At 36.9% G+C, this 25,114-nt stretch overlaps 1 protein-coding gene across 1 annotated transcript in view; it reads right to left on the bottom strand.

The window, feature by feature from the left end:
• Window positions 1-5,365: 5,365 nt before the first annotated feature.
• Window positions 5,366-25,114, bottom strand: part of IL1RAPL1 (interleukin 1 receptor accessory protein like 1) — a 1,395,449-nt gene continuing 1,375,700 nt past the window's right edge. The window contains exons 9-11 of the mRNA XM_003917532.5: window positions 23,030-23,173; window positions 9,264-9,434; window positions 5,366-8,859 (exon numbers count right to left, since the gene is read on the bottom strand). Of these exons, the coding sequence (XP_003917581.2) occupies window positions 8,141-8,859; window positions 9,264-9,434; window positions 23,030-23,173 (1,034 nt within the window). The 3' untranslated portion in view covers window positions 5,366-8,140. The remainder of the gene's footprint in view (window positions 8,860-9,263; window positions 9,435-23,029; window positions 23,174-25,114) is intronic.

A 25,114-nucleotide genomic window follows, 5' to 3' on the forward strand; every position in this document is an offset into this window, starting at 1 on the left:
GAGCTGATATTAATTAGGAATCTCTGGAGATAGGATGTCTTATTAATATCAGTTTTCCTTTTCTTTTCTTTTCTTTTTTTTTTTTTTTTGAGAAGGAGTCTTGCTCTGTCTCCCAGGCTGGAGTGCAGTGGCATGATACCAGCTCACTGAAACCTCCACCTCCGTAATAGTTCAAGCGATTCTCCTGCCTCAGCCTCCTGAATAGCTGGGATTACAGGCGTGCACCACCACACCCGGCTAATTTTTGTATTTTTAGTAGAGATGGGGTTTTGCCATGTTGGCCAGGCTGACCTTGAACTCCTGACCTCGTGATCCACCCACCTTGGCCTCCCAAAGTGCTGGGATTACAGGCGTGAGCCACCGCGCCCAGCCAATGGCCTTCCTTTTCTTCCTCAAATACATCCACCTCACTCTTGTCTCAAGGTTTTTGAGGCCACATTCCTGGCCTCAGCCAGCCTCAGCCTTCCAAAGTGTTGGGATTATAGGCGTGAGCCACCGTGTCCGGCCCCATATCAGTTTTTTAACCACTTGTCAATATTATGAATGTAATTAAAATTCCTGAGAATTTATGTGTGTGTCTGAAGTGCACAATCCCAAACTTTCTTCAACTATAGAGGTTTCTCCCGATATTTTGAATAATGGGTCATATGCTATAATATGATTCGCAATTTAAAATATACTATGCAAATTATACACTGATTCATGATCCTTATAACATTTTATTTTTTCAATAGAGTTTATTTTCTCACATGTAAAAATCGTACTGAGGTAGAAATGGCTTTAAGAAAGTTTAAATATGTTAATTACTTTGAAATCCAATCTAAAATAACCTTATGGGGGCTTTTGGAACTATTTAATTTAAATTTTCTTAATGATTTATGTCTGCTTCATCTTTGATAAGTGTTTCTTAAAAGGCTGTTTCTTTAAGATATGCATTCTGCTTAAACAGCTCATTCTTTCTAAGAGGCTTGTGTTTGTTCACTTGTTATGCTTATGATGGAAAGATTTACCACCATTCTCCTCCTCCCAAATAAAATAAATAATAAGGTTATTTATCTTAAACTTAAAAAGTAAGGCCAAAAACATTTCCCTTTAGGATTGACTGTGTACTTCAAGTAGATGCAAACAGAGTAGAAAAACAAGATGATTAAAGATCTTGGTCACTTTAAAAGGTTACCTGAGGGGACTTTATTTTAAGGTTATTATGTGAGTAGTACCTTAAAAAGAAAGGAACAAAATACCTGGGGAGCAAGAAGGAAGGAAAGGAAACAGCAAAGAAGGACTCACATGTTATCATTCCTTTCATTTCTGTTTCTCAAATAATTTTAACAAATAGATAAAGGGACAAATGTGGAATTTAACCTTGAGAAAACCATTAATGTGATAATGACTTTTAAGTTACTGAGTTACTGATTCAAACCTCTCCTTAACCCAGTAGTGAAGAAAAAAAAGAGAAATTGTAAATGGGCTTGATTTTTAAAGAAGGTTTTTCTTTTCTTTTTTTCCAGCCAACTGGGCATTCTTAAATCTCTTTCTTCACCATCACAATAGGAATTAGGCCTAAGAATTATAAGTTTATACAGACATAAACAGAGAGGGAAGGAAAAGTTTAACAAGAGTTATCAAATTAACAAACGTACTTACATATGTTCCAACAACACATTATTTAATTTATTTTCATCTATGATCAGGTAGAAACCAGAAGAAACATTTGTAGCTTAATAAATAATTTAATTTCTTGAATTTCTATGTAACATATAAATTTATTTTTACAGGATATATAGAGAGCATACTCATAGAGAGCAACAGACTTATGAAACGACTATAAAACACAAATTATAATTTGAGTTTAAAATTTCTCATTTTTACACTTGTATTTGTCTATTTTCCTATTGCTAGTCAAAGCAAAACCAAATATATAATTGTAAGTATTCTAAGAAAAAAAGGAGCGCCTCCATCACCTACGCATGAGTTACATACATTCTAGATTGTACAAAATCAAGAGGGTAGGCAAAACTAAAGGGAAACACTATATAAAAATGCACTTTTTACTGACTGTTGAACAGATCTGAGAGTGTCTAAGTTTCAAATATGACTTGAACACCAGCAGAGGAAAATGACTCCATCAATTTTCCTATTTGGGTTCCCTCAAACTCTGAAACTGTAAAAGTTTTTGCGGTTCAATAGCAGATTATGTGAACATACCTCCACTACTTTGGTGGGAAGAATACACTAAGGATTCTAGTTAAGAGGAGCATATACTGCAAGGAATATGGACAACCACCCATGTATCCTAACATTAAGATGTCTTCATCCCAGTTGAGAATTAACCTAAATGGTCACATCTGATCTCCCCAAATTTAATCTCTCATTGACTAGTAAAGATAGATCCAAATTACTTTGCCACATTTTCATGCACTATGTAATAATGTCATTTCACATTAAATCTTTTTTTAATGACACAGCATGCCCTTTGAAACTTAATGTTATCTGGATTATGAAGGTTAAAATTTACACATCAATATTACATGTAATATTCTCAAGTTCATGTGCAGTTTTTCCGATTCTATTCATTTAGTAGTGGAGAGAACATAGTGTAATGATTTTTTAAGAGTGATTGCCTTTGTTAAAAAGAGAATGCGCTTCAGACTTACAGACCATGGGGGAATGCATCAATGAAGATAGTGAATGGTAGAAAAAACAATAGTACTTTACTTACTTTAATGAAGAATTCAGAAACATGAGTTTGTCAGTGGACCCAGAGGCTATTTAGAGAAAAATTTTCCAATGAGCAGGAGAAATACACACACACACACACACACACACGACGACTTGTTTTACGTTCTGAGCCTGGAAGGAAGAAATGATACTTGATAGAGGATTGGAATTGAGCTCCAATTTTTTTACATCCAAAATGACATCCATTTTCTATGAATGTGATGGAAATTTGATGATGATAAGGCACATTCGTTTAGGATTAGGATTAACTCATCATCATCATATCGTCCTTCTCTTGCTTTATTCAAATTTAGTTAGATCTTACAGCTCCTTGTGACAGTATCTGAATTTCTTAACAGAGAATAACCTTTCACCTTGCTACCAATCACAAGTAAAAGGTAAAACTTAATAACCACTACCTAACTTTATTCTCAAAATTCTTCATATTCCTCCAAAGTCATATCATAAGTTATGAAACTAGCAAAGCCATAACTGCTGAAAATCAAATATATAGCCACTTCTAAATCTTTGCATAAAAAAACTTGGTGGGATTTTCTTTTTTTTAGAAAAACATGTCAAATGTTTATTTCTTCTTTTCCCGTACGGGTGAATTCTTAGTTATGTTGTACGAAAAATAATTACACATAAATCCCAAATAAATTTACTGAAATAAGACATCATTGTCAAATTACATAATTTCACATTCACCCCAAACTATTTTTAGAATGGGTGAAGACATGAGTAAGATTATCACAACAATGATAGCCAATTAGTTTTTATGTGAGCATGAATTATTTGTCATCATACAAAATTTTTGTTTACAGTATGCTAGGTCTCCCACAAAGTCAGGCCATTTTGGAAGGAGACATGTCTCTAGTAGAACAACAATTATCTCCCGAGTTTTTATGAATGAAGGTAGAGAGTGGTAGACAAAACAATGCCTGCAAGATATGTGGGTTTATCTGAATATCAGTTTCTGAGAACGCCTTCTAAATCCAAACACCAGTAGCTTTTTAGGTGATAGATATCTTGAACTCATACCCAGACGAACACCGTTTTGCACACATTAACAATTTTATCTGGAACTTCAAGGGCTTTGTTATTTTATTCCTTTTTATAGACCCAAGGTACCCTTGAACCCAAGATTAAGATCTGCTATTAAGGATAATCAAACTTTGATTATTGGTTACCTTCTTTGTTCAGAACAATAAAGTGTAAAGGATTCATGATAAAGCAAGGAATAGCCTCTGCTTCCATTGACAAGCTTCTCTTTTTAGGGATTCTAGTTGCATCACCATCTTTTGGTAATAATTGTATAAACTGTTAGAAAAGTTCCTCAGCAACAGGGAATGTGTGTCTGTCTGTAGATGGGATTACTAACCTATTTAATAATATTTCACCTTTATTTATTTTTTTTTTTTTTGAGACGGAGTCTTGCTCTGTCGCCCAGGCTGGAGTGCAGTGGCGCAATCTCGGCTCACTGCAAGCTCCGCCTCCCGGGTTCACGCCATTCTCCTGCCTCAGCCTCCCGAGTAGCTGGGACTACAGGCGCCCGCCGCTGCGCCCGGCTAATTTTTTCTATTTTTAGTAGAGACGGAGTTTCACCATGGTCTCGATCTCCTGACCTTGAATATTTCACCTTTATTAATCAGCTATGTCAAAAATAAGATTAATGACCAAGCAAGTTCAGATCAGAGACAGGAAGGGATTTTCCCCTTCTATGTCTGTGTATTCTCTTACTTCCAGTCAGTCATTTCATTTGTATAATGCTGATGCTATCCTTTGAATTTCAATATGCTTTCTTCGGGGACTAATGATACAAAACTTAACCTAATAAATAAAGAAATTAATCACAAGATTAAAAAAAAAATACTCCTTAGAAAAAAGAGAACTAGGGCATCATTCCAGAATCCAAAAATAATTCACAAATGTATGAATCGATGTTTTCCTAGAAATGGTGATCTTATTTATATAAACGATATCTGAAAAGTTAATGACTATTCTAGGATAAACAAGATTACAGTTTAGGGGTTGGCTCTCAGTTAATATTTGTTCTTGTTATAAAATGCTAGATAGTAATGAAATATGGAAGAAACCAGCCTCTATATTTTAAGATTAAGCTGATAGGGTCCAAATACATATACTATGAAGAAAGTAATAATCAAAAGTGGTTTACTGTTTGAGCAATCGAGTGTTTAGCTATAGAAATATAGTAGATTCAGGTCTCTTAACTCATTATGTCTCAGATTTGTTTCATAGAATTGATCTAAACTTAAATCAGCTGTCTACATGAGATACAAATGTCTTCTCTGCCCACAGGAGACCTATGGAATGGAGTACAAATTAAATAAGCAAAAGTTTGAGCACCAGAATAAGGGGTAGGATGCTCATAAGCAGCAAGTAGAGGTTACACTAAAGAACCAGATGATCTTTAGAATCCACAACGTGTCGTTCAGAGCTCGAGCGGCAAATTATGAAAAACACGCAATACCAAACATCACATATGTCCAAGTCTGGAAGTCCATTCTCTCCCCCAGCTTGGCTAACATATTCACACTTTCAACTGTGTTTTTACAACTAGAATATTCTCATCCCCCACAGCCCCCACTGAAAAAAGCGAAGGATGAAACCTAAGCACTAGGGGACATCGATTTTTTTCTCTTTTTATTGTGAGTTCTAACAGAACTTTTGTTAAACACAGAGCACGTGAACACATGACAGTTTCCTTCATTTGTTCTCACATGGAGCTGATAGAGGAATACTTGGGAGGAATGTTTCTAAAGCCATAGATAGCCTCTTTTGCATTTATTTCATTTTTTAAATATGACAAAGCATTAGAGGAAAAAGAAGTTTCATAAGTTGTGAGAATATCAAATATTACCCATCAATCCCTGAATCATGCTATTCAAAGTGCTTAAATCTACACTAAAAAGAGAACAAAAAATGTACTCCCAATGCAGCTAAATTAATGCCTATGGATGCCTAAAATATGACTGTGGTCTGATTACTTCCTCTACATTTATTCCACACTTCCATCGTGCACTGAAAAGAAAAAATTAAAAAACAAAGAGATAAATGAGGCCATTGCCATGTTTACAGTTTTCTGAGCACTGGGGGGAGTTTGGAATCCAGTCCAATGAGGTACACTGCCACCAGTCCCTGACAGCTGTCCATAGTACAAAGTAAACAATGGCCTTCTCAGATTCTGAAAATAACCCAATGTGCAAAGCTGACCTTAAAGTTGTATGTGTCCTTGCAGCTTCAGTTCTGGTTTGTGAAAATGTGACACAGATCCAAGGGGAGAGCACGGGAATAAAGAAAAGATTGTAGAGAAGGACCCAGGCGAGTTGTCAGGGAAATAAACATTTTTTTAAGCAAATAATAATCAATGCACATCCCAAGGCTCCTTTACCTTGTCACACAGATACTGAGACCTTTTCATTGTTCCAAATGCTTATACTTCTTCCTCATATATTTGCAAATTAATCTCACCTTCCCCAATGAACCCCATTGCAGTTTACACTTTTGTGTGTGTGTGTGTGTGTGTGTGGCCACCTTACTATTGTGACCAAAGTGTAGAATTGTTTTCTCATTAAATGGTGGTAGGAATAAAGCAAACATACAATAGTCACTACACAGGCCCACAGATGATGACTGGGATGAGAGTTCCTACAATGAATCACTAAATTAATATATAAGTTCTATTATCAGTGTTTTTATCACATTGATTTTTTTAAAAACTAAAAGCTACATAGGTAATAGTTCCTTTTAACAACTCTGCCCTCTGCAGATTCCTTTGTGATTGATTTTGCATCAACCTTCACATGAATATGAATTAGCTGCTTATGTCATTGATTTCAAACATAAAGCTAAATGGTAAGGGATGAATTTCTTGGGAGCATCAGCTTTCTGTTTTCTGAAAGATAGAATTACATAGCTAAAATAAAGCAAATTCTTTATACAGTAAAATTAATTATTTTAAATACTTTCTGATCTAATTTAAAAACTATTTTGTATAAATAATGTTTATTTTGAAAATACTGATCTCTGTTGGTATTCATATGCTTGACCTCCTGAGTTCTTAAACACCTTGATATTAATAAGTTTTGCTTATGTCCACAAACTGAAACCACTTAATTCTTAATGTAGTGTTGAAAATTAAATACAAGCGAGTTAACATTTAATTACAAGGGGGTCGCACAATAAGTTTCACAGATTTTCTCTGACTCTTTAGAAAATAACATTTTGTATAATACAAGGTGACAAAACATTTGATGACACATCCTGTCCTTCCCTTTGGTTTGGAAGCCTTCAGTGTAAATTTCATTTTGACTTGCGTTGATTCACTCTTTTGAATTAACTTGCCTGGCATTTGCACATAATCTCATTTGCAGAGAAATTATAGAGGGAAAAGAGGAAGTAGAATATTAAACAAAAACAGCCACAAACACATTCATGCCTTTCCAGGAAGTGATCAAATATAGGGCTTGAATTTTTTTTTGTTGTTTTTTTTTGTTGTTTTTTTCTTTTTTTTGTTTTGTTTTGTTGTTTTTATATATATTTATATTTATATATATATGTATATATATATAAGGGTACATCAACTCATTTAAAAAACGGAAATAACACTCTTCCCCAATTTCATGCCCTTGATCTTCTCTTCTTAGCACTCTGTAGTGGTCACTGTGAAGTGATTAGCACACCTTTGGGTCTAGAGTGTATTCTGAAGAGCAGTGACTTAAATGTTAAGACAGTTAGACCCGCCCCCACCCCTCCACAGAGTTTACACATCATGCTGCCGTTAGAAAGGTAGAGGTGGGGAATGAGGTGGGACAAGGAAGAGATTCAGGGCTCTGACTGGTGGGGCCCTCTTATGAACAAGTGTTCTTCTCATCTTTTTTTTTTTTTTTTCCCCCAAATGGCAATGCTGGCATTTGTTGCATTGTTCTCTGAAGGCCGATGTGGCCCAGTTGATCCTAGGCAGAACCCGAGAAAGAATCCGGTGCTCCTTGTCCCATTGGATAGATTTGTCCAAGCACCCCAAGGAAATGTTAAAAGCAAAGTAAAACTTTAAAAAAGGAAATAAAATAAAAACCCATTCTAAAACTAAACTAATGAAGCAAAAAAAAGGGTTTTCTATCTACACATCAGTCTCTTCTTTAAAAAAAATGTAAATTTACAAATTCCAACAACATATAAAACAAAGTCAAAAAATGTAATGGTAAAAGACATGGTAAAACAGGAGGACACTGATGCTACAAAGAAATTCCAAAAAACATATGTACAAGACCCTGTTTTTCCTCGTGTTCTAGAGATTGTAATGCATGTTTTTTTTAACAGCAGCAGTCGAGGATTTAGTTCCAGGCACTGGACTGCAGATTCCACTCAAGCTCCCAGGGACGGGATGCCCCTTGCTTTTCTGTCACCAAATCACACTGGATATACTGGTCTCCCTTGGCAACAGCGGCAGGATGGCACTGTTTGTGTGGGCCTCATCTGGATTCTGCTCTCTGCTCGATTTTGTCTGTGGCCGCTGCCCGTTGATGAGTGTCATAGGGATGTTACAGTAGGTATGCTGATTGCCTATGGAGGTAAGAGGCAGGGTGCCGGTAGGAGGTACGTCATACTCATAGCTTCGGTAGTAGTGTTTCTGACGCATTTGTGAATGGTACGTGTTGTGAAAGGTAGAACGGAGATCTGGATGGGCAGTGGCTAGAGCGGTGGAGGTGGCTGCGGCCATGGAAATGGCCGAGACAGTCTGCAGCTCCCCAAAAGGCCCTTGCTCACTGACATCTAAAGCCTGCTCATGTGTAATGGGTTCTATCCTCTTAAAAGGCATTTCGTACTGTAAACGTTTCCAGAACTTAGAGTTCAACTTGTTGCATTTTGGTCCATGCCATTTAATGACCGTCAGAAGCTTGATGGTGTGCTTGAGGGCCTCCACCTCCTGGTAGTTCATAATTCCTCTCAGTTCACTGCATTCAATTAGAATCACTTTAATTTCTCCAGTCACAAGCATATTTCGAAGTCTGGTTTCCAGCTCAAAGATGCTCCAGCCCCTTCTAACTACGTAATTTGGGGTCATGACAATAATCAGCCGCTTGCTTTGATCTACACATCTTGCCACATCTTCAATGTAGGCTACAAAAGATAAAAGAGTGCATCAGAATGAGTGAATGGAAAATTTGGTCCAGAAAGTCCTAGTAGATTCTCTTTCAGAAATTAAATGAAAATAGTTCACTGAATAGAGTTTGGGACTTGCTTCTCCTAACGTCAGCAATATTTTTTCCTGGTACAAATCTCTCATTTGGTTTCTTTCAATGTCAAGGCTCACAAAATGAGATGCTTTATACAGTAATGGAGTATCTTCTCTGAGCTAGCAAAAATTAAATTTCATGTGAACACACACAGACATTTCTTTCTAGGGAAACTAACAGATACAAATTTTGAAGTAAAGAACCAAACATTAAAATTCCATGAAAAAGTGATGACTACACAGACACTCACATGAATATGCACACTCTCAAATGAAAACATTAACTTACTTCCAGTTGGGATTAAATCTCTATCTGGTATAAACAACTTGTATCCATAATGCTTTTCAAGCATATCAGGTAGGATTTCAAGGGCAAAACGTTCTTCTTCCCCAGTCTCTTGATTCCACTGGTCAGGATCCACTTTGGTGTATGATAAGTATGCATCATAATCTTTATTGTCTGTTAAAAAATTCCAAAGAAAAGTCGAAGTCACTACTCTACAAAGATAACCATAGGACATGAAAACATGCACGCTTTTTTCATAAACATCTCCAAATGTCCCATTTCTGAAAGACCAAAAAAGGAAGCCTTCATTAATTTTCGTTGAGTTCAATGATGTCAAATATTCTAAAACTAGTTTGGAGGTACAAAGGTTTATATTTTGATTTGTTGATGACGTTGTTGTTGTGAAAAAAGTAGGAGAAAAATCAATGAGAAGAGCAATGAAATGCAGACTTCCTTTTTTTTTTTTTTTTTTTTTTTTTTGAGACACACTCTTGCTCAGTCGCCCAGGCTGGAGTACAGTGGCGCGATCTCGGCTCACTGCAACCTCCGCCTCCCAGGCTCAAGCCATTCTCCTGCCTTAACCTCTCAAGTAGCTGGGATTACAGGTGCCCACCACCACACCCGGCTAATTTTTATATTTTTAGTAGAGATGGGGTTTCGCCATGTTGGCCAGGCTGGTCTTGAACTCCGGACCTCAGGCAATCCACCTGCCTCAGCCTCCCAAAGTGCTGGGATCACAGGCGTGAGCCACTGCACCCAGCTGAATTTCACCATTTTTCATCCACAGATCACAGAGAATCCTGATTGCTTGTAAAAGCCGTATGTTTGGATATCAGTATGCTCTTACTTTAAATGTTATTATGTTCAATTGATCCTACCCTTGGCCATTTAACCCAGTTGAAAAAAGAGAGAGAAAACGGCAACTGACTTAACAGTGGAGGAATGATTTTTTAGATTATGTGTGCTGTGTTGATTTTCTGTTGGGGAGAAAATCAAACCAAACTTGGGATAATTTTTTACTGGGAGTCAGTTCTTGCATATTGGGACTGAGAATATTATTAAAATGAATGATTATAAAAAGACATGATTTTTCTGGTCTCCACTCATCTTACACAGAAAACATTGCCAAGCTATTTTTCATCATGCTAATCAGTTTGTTCATAAGAATCAAAAAGTAGAATGTAAATAAATGAAACTTAGTTCTAAAATCTAATTTCTCTCCTTACTTTCCCCCCCTTTTTACATGAGAAAATTTTAAATGTTTGAGGACTACTATCATTTGTTATCTTTATCTTAATTTTTCTACTATAGCATCTCAGATTTCTCATTTGTTGTTTCTAAGAATAAGAAATAGACTATCCTCTGGATAGTCTTTCTTTCGTCAATTTCTTTTTTAGACTAAGATATCAAGATTCATAGTTCACTTAAATTTTAAATACTGTCGATATGCGGAGTCTACCAATATCAATGTCTTTAGCTCTCTACTGCGCTTCCCTGATGATAGGCAGTGTATTACCTGATGATTAGATCAAGTTAAATTGAAACACTCATAAATTTCAGAATAAAATGAACTCTGCATTAAGCATAGAACTTAAAATATTTGGGCTATAAAACATCAACGATAGAGGGACATTCCTGACCATTGTTCTGGGTGGCTTTGGGACAATCCTTTTGACTTCAAGGACACTAAAACTCACTTCCTGAGACTTATACATGTGTGTTAATTCCAGTAGTCTGATACTTTGAGCTATCTAGAAATCATTCTATGATTATAACTTTTCAGGGCAAACTCAGAAAAGTGTTTGCTACATGTAAAGTTAACACAGGTATATAAGGCACTAACAACTCCACTACAGGATACCTGGAATAAAAACTTTAGCTATAGAAGAGTGTTTTAAAAAGCAGCTTTTAGGGGAAAAAAGTTTTAGAGAAACAATCATACCAAATGTGTCATATTTTGGCATTTCTTATATTCTTTAGGCAGGATATAGTTGTACATTTTAAAAAACAAAATCCAGTTTTCTCCAAAAATAATTATTATATTTGCTATAGCAAGGCTATATGCCCATAGGCCAGTACAATCTATAATTGTACCACTCATTGATGTAAACACTTTAGTTGAGTAAGGAATCATTTAAAAAAAAACACACACAATAAAGCCAGTATATAAGTTAATATTTCATTAAAATACTCATTCATTAACTATTCACATGCATTACCTGTGAGATATTAAACTTTCTTTACAATATTGGTCATTAGTTTCTAGCCTAGTAGGAGATGCAGACAAATCAATAGTTCATTCCTAAGAGATGAATGTGTTACTAAGTGTAGTTCAGGAGTCACAGGCTAATGGGAGGACTCTTCAGGTCAGATTGTGGATTGTAGTATTATTTTGGGCATGTGCTATTTTCTTTCTGGTAATTTGTTCTTTTCCAGTTTGCCACAAAGTAGTGCAAAGTGTTGAAACTCCCCTAAACTGGGGTTGTGTAATAATTAGATCTTCGTTCATTGCCTCATGTCTTCTCTAGGCTTAAGATTATTTTAAAGCCATATCAACATGAACACCAGTAAGAACAGAGCATTCAGAAATCAGAAGAGATGTAAACAACTGGTGCACCCATACTGATAAATTTCAGATAAATACCACCTTTGCTGACATAACATTATGTTTTTGATTACCCTGCTTCTTTCATGGAAACCTCTCTTCCAACCCATAAATACCGTCTTTCTGCAAGATGTTTTCTGCGGTCTACTTCATTTTTCTTTCAGCCCACTTTCCCTTAAAAATATCCTTTCCTTCCATAACATCAACTTCCATAACATCACTTCTGTGTAGATGCCTCCTCAATTTGGATGCATGATCCTGTTCTATTTCTCCTGAATTATGACAGTCCCCCAATCCTACCTGTAACCTGAACACCTTAATTTGCATTTTCATCATGCACCTCACACTTCACATGCTCACAACACAACAAGCTTCCCATCTCAAGCTCTGTTCTTCATCTTTTATTACATTTTAATTTTAGTAACATAAAAATCTCATTTCTTTAATGTCAAAACTTCAGATGCATGTTCCACCTATCCCTTATCTTTACTAATAATCTCATTGCCATTCGTTGGTACAAATCTATTGGATTCTATTTCCATCCTAGGTTAGGCTCTACTCATATCTCAGCTGTTATAATTAGAGTGGTCTTCCCTTTCCATTTCTTTCTCCTTCTGGAGAATAGAGTCACCAAATTTACCTTCCCAGAGCTTACCACTGATCATGTGTTATGGTGGCTTAAAAATATATCTGTGTTGGCCGGGCGCGGTGGCTCAAGCCTGTAATCTCAGCACTTTGGGAGGCCGAGACGGTGGATCACGAGGTCAGAAGATTGAGACCATCCTGGCTAACACGGTGAAACCCCGTCTCTACTAAAAAATACAAAAAACCAGCCAGGCGAGGCGGTGCGTGCCTGTAGTCCCAGCTACTCGGGAGGCTGAGGCAGGAGAATGGCGTACACCCGGGAGGCGGAGTTTGCAGTGAGCTGAGATCTGGCCACTGCACTCCAGCCTGGGCGACAGAGCGAGACTCCGTCTCAAAAAAAAAAAAAAAAAAATATATATATATATATATATATTTTTATATATATATATATATATCTGTGGCTACTCATTGTCTAAATAATCAGCAGCTGCAATTTTAGCTTGTTTTCCTTGAAGTTTAGTCTGATTTCCTCAGTTGGAAGCGATATTTTTCCCATGTATTATATGATTGTGCTTATATCTTATCTTCTCTCTTAGACTATGAGATCCTTAGCTCAGGTATGTGACCAGGGCTTAGTAGATGCTCAAGTTTATCAGTTGATGAAATGAATGAATGGCCTGTCATTTTGGCATCACATGACTCACACCCTGTAGCTAATTTTGAGATTTTTCTCAAGACCCTGATCATTTCTCAGGAGAGACTGCTTTGGAGATGTAGACTCCATGCTGCTCTGACTTCTGAAGGAATTACTGGGAGCTGTGGTTCAGAGTTTAGCAAGGCTCCTTTGGAATAGTCTTGAACTGTGGCTTCTCACTGTGATTCATGAAAAGACCTTAGGGTCTGTGTAAATGCCTCTAGGAAAGTGGTTTTCAGACTTGAGCATGAATGACCATCATTTGGAGGGCTGGGCCCCACCTCTAGATTTCTCATTCAGTAGGTGAAGAGTAAGTTCCTAGAATTTATATTTATAGCAAACTCTCAAGAGATGCTGCTGCTGATTGAGGGACCACACTTCGATAAACTGTTATAGAACAGGATATAGGCATGCAGAGGTCTCAATGACACAAACAACTGCAGTTATCTGCCAGGTATTTGACCACACCATCATAAAAACTAAACCTTGCCCCCTCAGCTCCATGATAGATGGTCCTAATACTTAGAGGAGATATATTCCCAATAAATAGCTGAGAATTCATGTTTTTATCAAAAAGGGGATAAATTTTTGCCTAGACTAATATATGAAGTAACCATATTAATCCTAAATGAAATTTAGGAATTGGTGCTATGACATCAGTTAGTTTTCTATCTCTTTATGTCATCTGGATGTATTTATAGCACTTAAGTTAATATCTCCCAGTTATAATGGAGTTGTTTCCAAGTAGATGATACTGTTCGTACAAAGCCTCTTTCAAGCATCTGCAGCACCATCCTCAAACCAATGGGACACTTGAGTGATATCTAATTTCTCTCTTTCTCCAGAGTCTGCATCAGTGCAGTAATGGGTTAGGCATTTATTTACCACCAGAAGCAAACCCATGATTTGAAAATCGTCAGACTGGAAACAGAGTGCCAGATGCCATACTAAATTCAGGAATGTCTTTTGACTCAAAATCATATGGACTCTAAGGTGTCTTCCCTTTTTCAATTGCTAACTGTATATGCATCTTGGATAGTATGTCTTACATTGTATTGATATAAGAAAGAATATAAATTGACATATTTTAATGTGTATGAACTTCATGCGACTAGTGAAACTGTGAAAAGCTGACATTTTATAACCATGAAAAACTAAATTATGCTAATATTTTTAAAGGACAAGGCTAGGATAATTTAAATTCAACTTTCATTTATAAACAGCTTAAAAGTAGTTATAGGTTGGTATAAGAATCTATTTCTTATTGGGAGCTTTATTCTCAAAATCCTCTGTAATTTAAGCCATCAACTATAATTCTGTTCACAGCAGAGATGAAAAACAGCTGGTATACACACTCTTTGTAGTAATTCTTTATAATCTCAAATATAGTCATTAAGTTACTCTTTCTTATGACTTTCAAAAGATGCTGGCAGATATGCTCCACCAGAAAACTAAAACAAAAAACAAACCAAAATAACCAAAGATCCAATCATTCAACTAGTTGTTTGGTTACTTGAAGTCAATCAACAGGTCCAGCAGATATTTCTTCTTAAATTTAATTAACTAAAAACTTTGATGTTTTATAAAAACATTTCGAGAGGAAAGAAGGAAGTTTGGACTCTGTGGTGTTAACAAATAAAAACATGAATTTAAAATGTGAAGAAATCTTGATGAGGAAGGAAAAAATGGAATTATGTTCAGGAATGAAAAGTGGGTTTAGAAAGGTGATAGATAAATGCACCTTTCTCTTTGACATATGAGAGGATAATACCCTCAATGTTCTTTAAAAGGACCGAGGAAGCAAGGAATCTGCGGGATTATTTTAGAATAACACAGCTTTTTTTTTTTTTTTTTTTTTTTAAAAAAATTATTATTATACTTTGAGTTCTAGGGTACATGTGCATAACATGCAGGTTTGTTACATATGTATACTTGTGCCATGTTGGTGTGCTGCAACCATCAACTCGTCAGCACCCTTCAACTTGTCATTTACATCAGGTATAACTCCCAGTGCAATCCCTCCCCCCTCCCCCCTCCCCATGATAGGCCCCGGTGTGTGATGTTCCCCTTCCCGAGTCCAAGTGATCTCACTGTTCAGTTCCCACCTCTGAGTGAGAACATGCGGTGTTTGGTTTTCAGTTCTTGTGATAGTTTGCTAAGAATGATGGTTTCCAGCTGCATCCATGTCCCTACAAAGGACACAAACTCATCCTTTTTGATGGCTGCATAGTATTCCATGGTGTATATGTGCCACATTTTCTTAATCCAGTCTGTCACTGATGGACATTTGGGTTGATTCCAAGTCTTTGCTATTGTGAATAGTGCCGCAATAAACATACGTGTGCATGTGTCTTTATAGCAGCATGATTTATAATCCTTTGGGTATATACCCAGTAATGGGATGGCTGGGTCATATGGTACATCTAGTTCTAGATCCTTGAGGAATCGCCATACTGTTTTCCATAATGGTTGAACTAGTTTACAATCCCACCAACAGTGTAAAAGTGTTCCTATTTCTCCACATCCTCTCCAGCACCTGTTGTTTCCTGACTTTTTAATGATCGCCATTCTAACTGGTGTGAGATGGTATCTCATTGAATAACACAGCTTTTAAGAAATTGTAGGTTGAAGACTCCTTTTTCAAGATGAAGGTAGTGGCTGAATTGGATTTGGCTAGAAAAAAAGATTTACTGACAATAGAAATATTTTCAGTATGACATCCAGTTTAGGGAGTTTTTAACATCTAAACACTTATTGAACAGTTGTGAAATGTTTTTGGCAGCTGGCCATTCCTTTTTTTTGTTTGTTTGTTTTTGTTCTCAAGTATGTAGGAATCACATAAGTAAAATTGACTAGTGGCAGAAGCCATCATTCAGTAAATGGATTACTAAAATGAAACTGGAGGAGGGTTCAAAGAAATTGTATATTTCATCTTTTTTTAATCCTAAAAGTTGATTTTGTACGTTTAAGTGTGGCGTGTTATCACAGAAAACTGTGATAATTAAAAATTCGCATTGATAAAAATTGAATAAATTATAGTTTTCAAAAAGTAAGCCACATTTCTTATGTGGCTCAGATTTGCCATCATATGCTTTCTCAATTTTTCAAGATACGATTTTTCAAATAAAATTCTCTTCAGAGATAGATCATATATCTTTGAATGAATAACCATGAGAGATATAAAATCTTAATGTTTTGATTTTATGATTATTGAATGTCATTGTCTTAATAAATTTTGCTTTTCATTTCAATTCTGCTATGACAACCTCTGGCAATTGTTGTAAAATACATTTGCTTGACTGGTACACTTTGAAATATTTACAGTACTGTTATAATTCACATGTTGTGCCATTTGGTACTTTTCTGGATTATCTGAATCTATAAGTTCTGAAACACTTAAATTTGATACTAGTTAAAATATCTGTGGTATAATGTAGTGAAAAAAAACCCCAGGAGCTTAGCTCAAATCTTGATTGCCATAACTTTTTATATAACTCATTTGGGACTGTATTTCCTGATCTATAAAACGGCACCTCCCTGAAGATGTCTAAAATTAAATGAGACCCCATCATATAGCAAAATGCCTGGTCCAAAGGAGTCATTCTGTAGATATTTATTTCCTTATCTTGTATCCCTAAGAGGGCAGCAGGCAACATAGATTCAGAAGTCTTAAGGGGATAAGCAGTAGCAGAATAGCAAAGGGAGCACAGATTTGGGATAAGAAGCCTTGGTTCCTACCATTTAACAGTTAATGATTTGAGGCAAATCATGCACCCAGAACAACTCTACATCTCTGCTTCTGGGATCCAAAAACTTGTTCTAGTTTCTAAAGATTATTCCTGTGTATATAAATGGTCTAACTACCACCACACCCCCCCCCACACACACAAAAAAACACACCAAAAAATCCCTATAAGGTTTTTAAATGATTTACAGAGGTAATATGTTTCACTGATGGACATGAGAATAATAAATCCTGAATCTATGAATAGTGAGTGACCTTGTAATTGAAAGAGAAAGAAAAAGAAATTCTATGGCCTAAGATTTCATAGATGCCAATGTGCTTAATATGCCTGAAATGGAACAGATGTTCACATTTTCTGAGATGGAGGTGGAGATTATAAAAAATTGCTCTAACTAATTTTGTTCAATGCCTGTAATAACTCCCAACATAGGACTAGGAAATCTCTTTCTTCATCTTTAAAATAGGATTCGTGTTAGTGATCACAGTGTTCTTATAAGCTTGCCCTGCCGTCATTATGAGTAAGCATGCCCCACATACTTCATTGTCAGAGAATGAAAAAAAAAAAACGAACACAACAACAAAAACCATTTTGCACTCTGAAAAAAAATATATAAAGTAGGATTATAAACTTTAAACAAAACTTGAAGGGACACTCCATTCAGAGACATGGAGGAGCAAAGGAGTCTGACACTGTTGTGATGCCTGTATTGTTTTTAAAAATCTTTCCAGCACAAATGGTGGTGGTACTTTGTTAGTATAAGTTCTACTCTAAAGACAGTAGCTTGCCTTTATTAGGATGGTCAGCAAGCATTTAACTAAAATAAGGCAACACTCCAGAGGCAGTCACTACAAGCACTTAAACTATATTTCTGATCAAAAGTTGATGCTTCATCAATTAACACAATGGATAACAGAAATCAGGTTTCATTGGTAAAGACAGTGGCTTTTTATTATGTACAATGGGTCTTGGAAATGGTATCTCCATGGTAAAATCAGTGTTAATCAAGACATATGAATTACTTAACACAATTTAGAAACACATCCCTACCCCCACAAAAATCTAGCAGGGCCAGTGGTCTGCCCCCTTGGAGAAGGTCTTCTAGGCTTAATTCCAAAATGGTCTTGATGAAAACTATTTTTGGATGTCAACAGAAGGTAAGTTCAATCCTACCACTGACGTATTGCCATATTTGCCTTGGGAGAAAATTTCTTGCAAGGTTTCTGAAAAGTATGCACACATGCAGATTCACATATGCACACAAACATACACATATACAACAGAATTGGAACTTCTGATTTATAAGTTGAGTGATAAGGCTGTCTGCTAATAAATATTTTTGTGGCAGAATTTGTCCAAACTTTCTTTCCTTTTATTGTGGAATCAAAGTGGTAGGGGGATAGCTAATCTTCTCCTCCCCTTAACCATTGTGGTTACTTCATTTTCCCCAAAAAACTCAGAGAATTATGCATGATTACATTGTCTTAGGTTCATTCTCAACAGTTGTGTTATTCCAAAGACTAACATCTTATTCTAACTAGAACTCTGCATGTTGAGATCCCATGGGGGTGGCAATGCCACAAAAGTAAGGTGGCTCACCGTTTGATGGCAGTTGCTTTCTGAGCTAAGTCTAGACTTGTTCTGGCAGGCAAAATGGAGGTATTTTAAAAAATAGAACAGTACATTTGTACTTAGATAATTGTGTTGGAATGTGAAGGATAAGATAGAGAAGTAGAGAATGAAAGCAAGAGGGTGGTGTAGGAGGCTTGGACAAAGAGGTTGCAATTAATGGTAAGGAAAAGATCTGTTTTTGAGAGATGCAATTGACTGATATTGATGAGTAATTAGAAATGGCACATGAGGAGAAAGTGTGAGCCAATGAAGTAGAGGGTGATACAAGGAACCGAGGTGTACAATGGAGGATGACAAAGAATGAGTATAGGCGGGGAGTGTTGTGGAATTAGAAATGCTAAGGACTGACCAGGGGAGACAGTAAAATGTAAGGTTATGTAGAGGGGAACAAGGAGTGATGCAAACGAAGTGAGAGAGAAAAGCATCAATATGTTCTATCTTGAGAAAATATTAGAATCCTTCTTTATCATAATTCTTCTGATAAAGAACTGATACACCCAGATAATGCCTTTTGTAATGACTCCAAAGGAATGGAGTGAATGTGTCCCTGAGGCCAGAAGCTCCATCTGCAAGTCTGATAAAATGGCTGTAAATCTTGGAATTTAGAGTCATTTAGACTGGAGCTTAAATTCTGTCTTTCTAATTGTGTGATTCTCTGATTACTGATAAAGTAGTCAACACATCACTTGTTATTCAATAAGTGGCCATTGAATCTATTATTATCATATTGCTATAGTAGGATATTACTAAACATTTTCCCCTGGTTATTTTCCACACTGTTTGCCTTACCTTACTTCCAAAAGTATTTTATGAATTACCCCCTCAGGGAAGATAAATATGATAGCCATGAATAAAGAAGGCATTGCTCAGGTTTGACTCTAAATTACACTTTTTAAAAGCCAAGACAAGAATTTACAAAGCCTTGGGTTTTGTTGAATAGCCATGTCTTATTTGGAAGAGGAAAAAGCTTGCAGAGCTAGGAAGCATGGGGATTTGATGATGTCAGAGAAGTTTTTCAGTATTGGAAGAGTGGATAATTCTTTGACCATAAAAGCATGTATAGGAGGCTCTAAGGGGCTGTGCCTAAGGTTTAGAGCCTGCATGGGTTTCTGAGAAGGGGTTCTCAGGGCCCCAGAGAGGAGAAGAGGATAACAGAACTTCCTACGGTTTGAGCAGAATCTGAGAAGGGCGAGGATTTGCGTCAAGTTTCCCAGGGAAAATCTTGGGAAACTGTAAACTTCAGAGAGAAATCTTGCACTCAATGTGAAAACCATATATTACAGATGCAAAGGATAAAGAAGATGATTACTTTTTTTTTGTTTTTTAATGGGAAGGTGGGTATGTGTGTAGCAGAGCTTATGGGACTAGAAACACAGGTAAGACTGTCTGAAATTCCCAAGGGAGAAACATCTGGGCAAGTGTGTGAAACTTGTGACTGGAGGCCATGACAAGGATCTAAGTCTTCAGGAGTCAGTGCTTAACATGTCCAAAGACCAGGTGGTAGTATCTCAAGTGAGGAAGGGATGGCATATGCACCAGGTGACTTTCTCCTCTACCAGAAAGCTATATATGAGTTCCCTAGAAACAGGTTTAAACAAGAGTAAAAGAGAAGAAGGGAAATGGAATATTCCAATTTTCAACTGAGTGTTAACCCACAAGAAGCTGAATTCCAAACCAGAAGTGACTGAGTAATCTTGGAGAAGCAAGGTTATGAGTTTTTTCTCAGTAGAAATGGGAACTTGAGAGCCAAGTTGAATGGTTTTAGAGCACTAGAGAATTAAAGAAAGTTGCATTTATGCATATTTAACTTTTGTTAAGATATAGATTTTAAACTTGCTATATAATTATTAGTACTGCTGTATGGTTCTGATAAAAACAGTGTTTCTGCAAGTTCTAGAGGTTAGCTATGATGCAGCGGGAGATAGGCGTTAAGAGTGGGACCCTGACCACCATTTCAGCAGGAACGGGTCTGCTTTAATATAGGGAGGCTGAACATGTGATTGCGGTTCTAGTAATAATTTCTTCCCATAAAACCATTTGAACAATCACTGCCTTGACAGTCTTTGCTTCCCCCCCCGCCCCCTTTTTAGGGGAATAACTTGTACATTAACATTTTCCAGATGACAATTAACTTTGTTATCTTGGTTTTCTTTGGGCCTAATGCATTTTCAGTGGCATTTTAAGAAAAGCCCTAATAGTTAGACCCTCGATTGTGCTTAAGATGGCCCCAGAGACAGAGTTCTAAGAATTGCTAAAGCATTTATTAACTAAATTGGCTTTCCGAGAGAACCTTCTCATCTGTTAGAATACTGTTTGTTAGTGTTTGTCTGTTTTGTTTCCTTACTTAAGACATTTTTTAAAAAACTGAGAACCCAGCAGCTTCAGAATAGCAATGAAATCTGGTAAGGCTGCCCAAGTCAGTCACTTAAATGTTTACAACTAGCAGGACCCACTAAAAGAAACTTGGAATCATTGAAAGTTCAACTGCATATGATTAATTCATTTTCATTATATTCCAGAATTTTCTACATTCAGAAAATGATAGATTACTACCCTAGAAACTGATGGTTTGGTAACATCATTCATATCATTCAGAACACAAAATAAACATATTCAAAATAGGGTTAATAGAAAAGGGGAGATTGTTTAGGTAATGTACTTTTTCAAATACCATGCACTGTGCTCATTGTGCAAACAACAGCAGATCTTTAGATTATACTGAACATACTAAATTAAAAAAAATAAAAATAATAGAGAGTGTCCGATAAGATAAAGGCTTTGGGAATAGACTTATTTTCAAATCCCATCTTGGCCACTTACAGTATTTGTGTTATCTTCTTGAGTAAGTTATTTAACCTCTGAAAGTCTCAGTTGCCTCATCAGTACAATGGAGATTACAATATTGACCTCAGGATGTTTGTGAGGCTTAGCAAGAATGACTTTAAGAATGCCTAGCACTATGCTTGGTACTCATTCAACAGTAGTTTCGACAATGGCAAAGTCCTTATATTTCTTTAAAGTCCTTATATTTCTTTAAAGCAGCAACAGCAATAAAAATAATAATAATAATTTGTATCAATAGGCAAGAAAGTTAGAAACAAATAGGCAAACCGGTAATTTAAAACTTAAGAAAAAAAACTGGTTTTGCTGCAGCTCAGCCTTCACCCTAATGGGAAGGAGAGAAGGGTAAACCAAGAGGAGTGTTAGGCATTCTGAATAAACCACTTCTCTTTACAAACCTGCAAGACTACAGTTTTGCTTGTGGATTTATTATTCCAGAGGACCCTGGAAATGTGGCAACATAGGCAATTGCCTCATTTTCCTTGGTACCATTTACTGCAAAACTGAAAATCACTGGAAAAAACCGTATATAAATATGATGAGACCGGGTGCAGTGGCTCATGCCTGTAATCTCAGCACTTTGGGGGGCCGAGACGGGTGGATCACCTGAGGTCAGGGGTTCAAGACCAGCTTGACCAACTTGGTGAAACCCTGTCTCTACTAAAACTACAAAAAATTAGCTGGGCGTGATGGCGGGCGCTTGTAATCCCAGCTACTCAGGAGGTTGAGGCAGGAGAATCGCCTGAACCCGGGAGGTGGAGGTTGCAGTGAGCTCAGATCGCACCATTGCACTCCAGCTTGGGCAACAAGAGTGAAACTCCATCTCAAAAAAAAAAAAAAAAAGATGAAGAAACCTTTGTCATCTGTATTGTCAGTTTGCATATGTTTCCCACATTGCTGGCTTATCTTATGTTTTTAAAAAATGACCAAAAAGGAAAATAAACTAAGTCTAATATGCAGTTTAGGGAGCTGAATTTTAAGGACTCCATTTTCCTCTTAGATTGCACACGTATTCATTGGTGACCAGAAGCAAATACTAATTATGATTTCCCCAAAACAATATTTATTTGTGTACTTACAGTAAAAATATGAGATGCATTATTATGAAATCAATGTGCTTGTGCATTTTTCTGTTGGTACACACTCGGAATACAAATTAACCTATCTAAATATAGCTAAATAAACAAGATTGAAAAGACTGCTGGATGATTTTAAAATACTCAGTACAGTTTATTATAACGGATCTGTCTAAACAGGAACAAATTGAGATTCACTTCAAACTACTGGGCTAGAAAACATAATTAAAAGAGACACTCCTTACCTAAAAAAAAAGTAAAACTGGCCTTTCAGTCCTGATTACAAGGTGAGAGAAAATGAACGCTCTGATGGCATTGCAATCAGTGTTTGTAATTTGTAAGTGCTGTTTGGAATACAATTCTAAAATGGGTAGGTGTTGCTTTACAACTTTCAGAGAAAAATACCTACAGTATTGGCTCTAAAGCATCACACATACATTTCCTTACAAAAGAGAAATTTACAAACTGAGCATTGAAAGAATATAAGAGCTGCTGCCATTGATTATGCAGGTGACTTTTTTCCCCTTAATAAAACAAAGACAAGAAAGAAACTAGAATATTCAGAAAGAACAATAAAAGAGGTAACATCCTACCTCCATCCAGCTCTTCAGCTCCAAAATGATTCCTGTAGAAGAGCATGATTTCTATCTTGTAACACTTGTAGATGGTCACCAAACATACAAGCAGCAAGAGAATAGCACCAAGCCCTCCAGCAAGTTCCACTGTGTACATTAGCTCTAGAAAGAAAAAAAATCACAATGGGGAATTATATAGTATTCACATCCAAAATCACAAATTAAATTCAATTTGATTTCACATTTTCCTGCATGAGATGAGATGTGGGTAATGGGTTAACACAACCCCTTTCCTTTTCGCATGAGAATTTGACCTTTCGATAACTTTCTAGCTCTGTTTCCTTGGTAACTAGATAAGGTGGTATGTGATAACTATGTTGCTAAGCAACATTGCTTGTGGTAAAAATGAACCTTGGTTGGTAGCTTGCATTTGGACTAAGAGAACTGTAAACATCCGATTGCAAACTATAATAATGGGTTCACCAGAGTGCCATACTTCTCTTATATAAATGTATCCCTTGTGGAGATTCTGGAAGCTATGCTTATGGGGTTGATAAAATAAATACTGATTCCTGTGGATATGAAGCTTTTAAGCTAGCATGACTTTTGGCCTTTCCCAATGAGAATCTTGATCCCTTTCACTTGAGTTGTCACCTGTGGGTTGGGGGCCAAAGAAAGGTGACAGGTCAAACAACACAGTTCCAGGAGAGCACTGTGGATTATTGCATAGAATGTTGGGAAGACTATCTAATGAATGCTGCCTGCTGACTCCTGCCAGGAGCAATGGCTCCTGTGTTGTATCTTCCTGAATAGAGTGATACGAAGGTGGTCTACCATAATCTTGGAGGCTGAATGCTTTTTGGGTGTAAGAAGTAGGCCTCCTAGTGGATGGGACAGTATATGAATATGTTGGTGGTGTTTTATTTTCATTCAACCATTTACTTGTTAAAATTTTGGCTTCCCCTTTTACCAGGCATGTTCTATCCAAAAAAGGAATTTTCTTGACACTCACTGTATACAAATCCTCCTTTTTCTATTGAATATCTACCTTAGATCAAAACTTATCAGGGAAACTTGGAGATAAAATATTTTGTTATTTTTTCCTTCTTTAGAACTATGGACATTGTAACAAAAATAAGGATACCGGTATTTAAATAGTAAGCCATCATGCACAGATTTTTGAAACTCACTTTAACTAAGTGTTGTCCTGATCATCATAGCCCAAATGTTGTCACTGATGGGTAGCCATTGTTCCCTGCAGTTGACAACTACCTTGAAAAGTACTAGTTTCCTTAATTACAATTAAATACGAATATTTCTGAAATCAAAGCTGTAAAATAATGTTGTTCTTGATTCTGTAATTCAGAATCCACCAGTAAGTTATCTAATTTCATAACACAGTCGATGTAAGTAAGCTTAGACTGAGAATTTTAAAATAATCCATGGTTTTGCCGGTAACAAGTACCCTCAGGTTATAAGATCAGTCCTGGCCGGGCGTGGTGGCTCAAGCCTGTAATCCCAGCACTTTGGGAGGCCGAGACGGGCGGATCACGAGGTCAGGAGATCGAGACCATCCTGGCTAACAAGGTGAAACCCTGTCTCTACTAAAAAATACAAAAAACTAGCCGGGTGAGGTGGCGAGCGCCTGTAGTCCCAGCTACTCAGGAGGCTGAGGCAGGAGAATGGCAGGAACCCGGGAGGCGGAGCTTGCAGTGAGCCGAGATCTGGCCACTGCACTCCAGCCTGGGCAACAGAGCGAGACTCCGTCTCAAAAAAGAGAAAAAAAAAAAAAAAAAAAAAAGATCAGTCCTGAGTTCTCACAAATGGGGTGAAATCATGATGGGACTGGTGTAGTTTGAGTGACAAACAATCTGAAAAGCATGGCCATCATTTTCTCACAAGAACATTGTGTATGTGTGTGTTTGCATGTGATGTCACTTTTCCTGTAATAATTACAGAAAAAAAAATCCTCCGGCTGGGCACACATGTAATCCCAGCACTTTGGGAGGCCAAGGCAGGCAGATCACCTGAAGTCAGGAGTTTGAGACCAGCCTGGCCAACATGGCGAAACTCTGTCTCTACTAAAAATACAAAAATTAGCTG

This window comes from Papio anubis, chromosome X (genome assembly GCF_008728515.1).
Source record: "Papio anubis isolate 15944 chromosome X, Panubis1.0, whole genome shotgun sequence".
Classification (NCBI taxonomy): Eukaryota; Metazoa; Chordata; class Mammalia; order Primates; family Cercopithecidae; genus Papio; species Papio anubis.